Raw genomic sequence first — 6,139 nt, 5'->3', positions numbered from 1 at the left:
TTAGCTCATTTTATTACAAATAATAAAAGCTTGTTTTATCAAAAAAAGGTTTTTAATGGTAGACTTGTTCCGAGTCAAACATCATTGCCTAGTAATCATTATTGGGGCAGCAATAAAAATAAGCCAGTTATACTTATATTATCTTCCATGAGTTTGCATAGTAGGTTAAAAATAACCGGATCGCTTTGCTAGTGGCCCAGCCCGCAAAACGACTATGTCCCTCTCTGTCGTTATCATCGGTCAGTTTCGTCGTTAAGCCTTAATAAGGGACGATAAATATGCCAAAATGAGAATGCCCCGTACCGCAACAGTCTTAAAGTGATGACAAGGAAATAGTGAGCATTCGTAACTGGTCTTATGACCTTATTTACCAAGTAGGGTCGTCTGAGCTTCTTCGAGTTTGTCCTTTTATTCCTTTGTATGTATAGCGATCTATATTGTCGGCCACGTGGCACATTGTAGTGACCCTGCGTCCTTTATCCACGGTCGTGGGTTTTATTCCCACAACTGCAAAATACTTGTGTGATGAATATGGTTGTTTTCCAGTAGGTATCTGGGTGTGTTTATAAATTATGTAAGTTTTTATATGTAAGTGTATATGACGAAATCAGCTGTCTTAGAATCCACAAAAGCTACTATTACTTCGGGACTAAATAGTGATGAGTGCATTGTACGTAGGTATAATAATTTTAAAATTATTATATTGCATAAGAATATTATTAAGACATTGCACGATTTGGATATTACTTTAGTAAGTTGTTCAAAATACACTAAAGTTTCATTAAAAAAAAAAACTACTATGACATTACAACGTATAACGGATTTACTAATAAAACTCAGATATTTTTTTAAATTCTTTAATTACATATACAAATCAATGTCCATTTGAAAGCTTTTATTACATTCTGAAGATGTGAGTCAGTCTCAATTTGACCGATTGATCATCAATCCATTGTCTCAATGCCGACACCTTGGCATAAACGCCGGGGTACTTTGGTCTGGCGCATCCTAAGCCCCAAGATACCACACCAGCAAGTTTGCCGTCTCTAACTAGGGGCCCACCGCTGTCGCCCTGTAAAAAAATTAAAGTTATGCAATGCGGAAAATGTTGGTCAACCCCCATCAGGTGTACTGACGACATTAAGCGAGTCGCAGGGATTCGCTGGATGCAGGCGGCTCAGTATCGTGATGTTTGGAAGTCCCTACAAAAGGCTTATATCCTGCAGTGGACGTCCAGGGGCTGATATGATGATGATGATGATGATGTAGGCTTTCAATTTCTCAGCCAATGCTGTATGTAGAGTATGTTGCAAAGTAATTTAATTGAAAAAAAGGAAAAGAAAGTTGAAAAATTCTAACGCTTCAAGCTAATCGTAGCTTCTCTTGTAGCACTTGGTGGATTCAAAGTATAAAATACTTTTAGGGCAATTAAGACTTGATACCGGAAATCAACCGATAACGCTGACTTAGGAACGGTGAATCAAGTAGCTAAACAAAATAGTTTAGTTACTTGATTCATCGTTCCCAAGTTAGTGTTATCGGCGGCTGACTTTGAAAGGATACGAGGAGGATGAGGCGATGGAACGAGCTATGCTAGGAGTGCATAGTTCGTTCCATCGCCCGCTGTGTGACTCTGGACCTTCTTATGAAATAAAAGCCTACATAAAATAAGGTTGTAAGTAAGGATGCAGGCGGCTCAGTATCGTGATGTTTGGAAGTCCCTACAAAAGGCCTATGTCCTGCAGTGGACGTCCATCGGCTGATATGATGATGATGATGATGAAAATAAGGTAATTCTGGCTATCGAAGACTCTCATTCTAATAGTATAAGTAAATATAGATAGACGATACGAGTATGTCGAATTCGTAAGTTACCTGGCAAGCATCTTTTCCTCCTTCAGGTATTCCAGCGCAAAGCATCGTTGGTGTGATGGTATACATAGGAGCGTAAGCAGCAGTGCACGTCTCTTCGCTGACTTTTGGAACCAATACTATTTGCAACGTCCTGGGCATTCCACCACCTTCCTGAAATGTATATTTAGATGAAGATATTATACTTATTTACTGACTTTTACATTTTTTTTTTATTCTTTGCTAGTTAGCCCTTGACAACAATCTCACCTGATGGTAAGTGATGATGCAATCTAACAGGAAAGCGAGCTGACTTGTTAGGAGGAGGATAAAAATCCACACCCCTTTCGGTTTCTACATGACATCGTACCGGCACGCTAAGTTGCTTGGCCTTAAATCTTTGCCGGTAGGGTGATAACTAGCCACAGCCTAAACCTCCCACCAACCAGACCTGAGCCAATTAAGAAAACCTCAATCGGCCCAGCCGGGGATTGAACCCAGGACCTCCGTCCTGTTAGGTAGATACGTGGTGTTTGGAAGTCCATAGAAAATGTTTTTGACTTGCAGTTGACATCGGCAGCTGATGATAATATTGATGCTCATGAATACACTGAGAAAAATAGGCTACTTAAATAAGCAACACACGTAAGGAGCTCGCAAATTACTGCTTACTACAAGTGCAACATACGTAAAATACTTGGGAATCGTGCAGTTCACTGTGCCGTTTAGAAGCAACATCATGTTACATAAAGGCCTTGTGTACAACATGGTGCCGGACACAAGCGTAATAGTTTGCTACGTATTTTAAGAGGCAATCCAGGATTTTTTTCTCAGTATATATTCCATTCGGGGCTGCATTCGGGAAACTTCGCGACATCTTTTCGTCCGAAATTCCTCAGTGCCTGAAGACAAAAGTCTTCGAACAGTGCGTGTTGCCAGTGATGACCTATGGTTCCGAGACTTGGTCGCTAACTATGGGCCTCATAAGAAGGCTCAGAGTCACACAGCGGGCGATGGAACGAGCTATGTTAGGAGTATCTCTGCGTGATCGAATCAGAAATGAGGAGATCCGCAGAAGAACCAAAGTCACCGACATAGCTCAACGAGTTGCGAAGCTGAAGTGGCAATGGGCGGGGCACATAGTTCGAAGAGCCGATGGACGTTGGGGTCCCAAAGTGCTAGAATGGCGACCCCGCACTAGTAAGCGCAGTGTTGGCCGACCCCCAACCAGGTGGACTGACGACATCAAGCGAGTCGCAGGGATTCGCTGGATGCAGGTGGCTCAGTATCGTGATGTTTGGAAGTCCTTACAAAAGGCCTATGTCCTGCAGTGGACGGCCATCGGCTGATATGATGATGTATATTCCAATTACTCACTCTTATGTTCCCCCATCCAGAAACTACGGTTATATCACCATCTTGTATCTCTTCCCCAGCGTCGAACATAGGTATCGGTGCAATACTATCACTATACTCCAGAGGTTTGGTTAGCCATAATATAGCAATGTCACTGTCCATTTTGTTGTATGTGAAGTCGGGATTCCACGCATAGTCACCGACTTGGTACAGCTCACCCCCTGTTTGGCTTGATGATGACCCTGCCCTTATTTGGAGGTTCTTCACGGAGCTCCTAGAAAATGGAAAGTAGTAAAATAAATGTTGATGCTCTAGGAGTCGATTTTTTTTTATTCTTTTACAAGTTAGCCCTTTATTACAATCTCACCTGGTAGTAAGTGATGATGCAATCTATGATGGAAGCGGGCTTACTTGTTAGGAGGAGGATGAAAATCTACACCCCTTACGGTTTATACACGACAACGTACTGGAACGCTAAATCACTTGGCGGTACGTCTTTGTCGGTAGGGTGGTAAGTAGCCACGGCCAAAGCCTCCCACTAGCCAGACCTGGACCAATTAAGAAAACCTCAATCGGCTCAGCTGGGGATGTATGTGACTGTAACTTAATACAATTGAACGCTATTTTTATCCCTCAATGAGTTAGACTTTCAACTCCGTTCTAAAGCCTTTATAATTCGGGTTTCATGAGGCACCGATGCATCGTCAAATATACTGCTCGTATTTTGGGTATTTTACGTTTATTGGTCTCCCAAGGTAAGTAAGACACCCTGCCCATTGCTTGTTCAGTTTTAGTTATGTCTCGACTATTTACCTAAAGTTGCTAGCTGCAGTCCGCTGCAGTTATTGTCTTTGATAACATCTGTACCCAAATGCAGAACGTTGTTTTATTCCTACTTGTACAAAAGCACGTACTTCTGATTTAATCGTTAAATAAATTATTTTATAACTCATTGTTATTAAATCTTGTTGTAATGAAATAATAAAAGTTAAATGATGTTAGCCGTGAGACAAAAGCAAAACCTAGATCTTTTTGTCTTATCATATTAAATTATTAAGATGTCTTATCAAACATTCATATAATTTAAAATAAAATTTTAATTATTATTTTGAAACAGTTATTTTGGACAAAGCAAAATTAACCGTTATTGTTGGAATTTTTATGGCAAATTATACCATAGGATTAAATTTTTGTGACAAAACTCAGAAACTACTGGTCCGATTTGAAAAATTATTTCAGTGTTAGATAGTCCATTTCTCGAGGAAGGCTATAGGCTATATATTATCCCCGTATATCTACGAGGACGGGAACCACACGAGTGAAACCGCGCGGCGTCAGCTAGTATATACTAAAACTTACCCAATAACACAATGAGCCGCGGTTATGACGAGATCAGTGTCGATGATAGCACCACCACACATGTGTCTGCCTCTACTCAACAGCGACACTTGGTACGGTATCTCCTTTATGTCCACATCTTCTCCTCCTACTATTCTCGTGTCTTCCTTGAGCGGAATGGACGCTGAAAGTTTGAATAAATTATGTTAGAAATTATATGAATTCCGGCAATTCATCAGCACTCTTGAGAATGAGTCTCCTCTCAGAATGAGAGGGGTTAGGCTAAATAGTCCACCACGCTGGCCTAATGCGGATGTGCAGACTTCACACATGTATATAATTAAGACAATTCCCAAATGTTCAGGTTCCTCACGACGTTTTTTCTTCACCGTTTGAGACACGAGATATTTCAATTCTTAAAATGTACATAACTAAAAAGTTAGAGGGTCATACCCCGGGCCGGATTCAAACCTACGACCTCCGAATCGAAGGCAGATGTCACATCATATCATCATATCAAGTCATGCACTGGGCTATCACGGCTGTCAATGAATATAATAAACGATGCTTTCAAGATGATCATCATCATTATCAGCTGATAAATGTTCACAGTATTTTTTTTTTTTTTTTTAAGAATATTTGCCATATGTATTAAATATGACCAATATTCCCACTCCCCTCCAACTAGTCGGGTAAGACTGTGCTAGGAGTGGGTACGACAATAGACCAACGGGGCGGGGATCGAACCACCACCTCTCGGTGATGAGTCCGACCGCTCTTACCGTTGAGCTATTGAGGCTAGAGAGCTATTCCTGATCCGTGGTCCCATATAGATTAATATTTTTTTGGGTATCACATTATGTAGCAGTAAGGAATTTTCTTGACCGAGGACATTATAAGATATAATTTTTAACATAAAATTATTAATTGTTATCGATGTTCACCAAGCCACATTATCTTGAGATTTGTTAATTATATTTTTCAACATTTTAAAGTCGTTTTTTTTTTGATAATTTTAATTATAATACACATGTACAAAATCACAAACAAGTCAGTTGCTAACTAATTAAAACCATCAATAAAAACAAAAACAGGTCTGAAGAAAACGAGACTTGATAGTCGGATATTAATTTGTCGTACACTAGCTTCAAAGTAATTTAATTAACACAGAACTAAGTCTCCAAATTCCATTTATTTTTATAAAAACTTCCTATTGTTTCTAAAGTCAGCGATGATTTCGGAATTTACTTTTTGTAGTATTAATTTACATTAAGCCATTGTTATAGTTATCTTACCAGCATATCCAATACACATAAACAATACAACTTTGTACATATTTTTGCGTTACAATCGAAACTGACCATGGTACACCCCATTGAAGCTCCATTTATACCTAGGAGTTACAAAAGAAAGAATATTGGGTCAATACAATTATCGAATGTCTGATAACGGTGAACCTTCACACCGATTCACAGATAAAGATTATGTTATTGAAGATTAATTGTTTATAATTATGGACTGAGCCTGCGATCGCCGGACATACCTCATTTTATGAAGACGGTCTCCGTGGCGTAGTGGTATTTGTAGGACAATG

The 6,139-nt window shown here is 39.7% G+C and overlaps 1 protein-coding gene across 1 annotated transcript; it reads right to left on the bottom strand.

Moving 5' to 3' along the window:
* Positions 1-850: 850 nt before the first annotated feature.
* On the bottom strand, positions 851-5,939 carry LOC112045605 (vitellin-degrading protease). Its single transcript, XM_052886328.1, has 5 exons — positions 5,841-5,939; positions 4,567-4,729; positions 3,229-3,481; positions 1,876-2,025; positions 851-1,072 (listed from the first exon to the last, which is right to left on the bottom strand). Exons 1-5 carry the CDS (start codon positions 5,878-5,880, stop codon positions 899-901), a joined length of 780 nt encoding a protein of 259 aa, XP_052742288.1. The 5' UTR covers positions 5,881-5,939; the 3' UTR covers positions 851-898.
* Positions 5,940-6,139: the final 200 nt, after the last annotated feature.

Source organism: Bicyclus anynana, chromosome 2, assembly GCF_947172395.1.
Source record: "Bicyclus anynana chromosome 2, ilBicAnyn1.1, whole genome shotgun sequence".
Classification (NCBI taxonomy): domain Eukaryota; kingdom Metazoa; phylum Arthropoda; class Insecta; order Lepidoptera; family Nymphalidae; genus Bicyclus; species Bicyclus anynana.
Note: the sequence above shows the minus strand (reverse complement) of the source record. Positions and strands in the feature narration are given on the sequence as shown.

Coding starts and splice junctions, on each gene's coding strand:
- LOC112045605 (XM_052886328.1), bottom strand. CDS start 5,880: ATGTACAAAGTTGTATTGTTTATGTGTATTGGATATGCTG. Junction 3,482..4,566: donor GCGGCTCATTGTGTTATTGG/GTAAGTTTTAGT, acceptor TCCATTTTCTAG/GAGCTCCGTGAAGAACCTCC. Junction 2,026..3,228: donor CTGGATGGGGGAACATAAGA/GTGAGTAATTGG, acceptor TATACATTTCAG/GAAGGTGGTGGAATGCCCAG.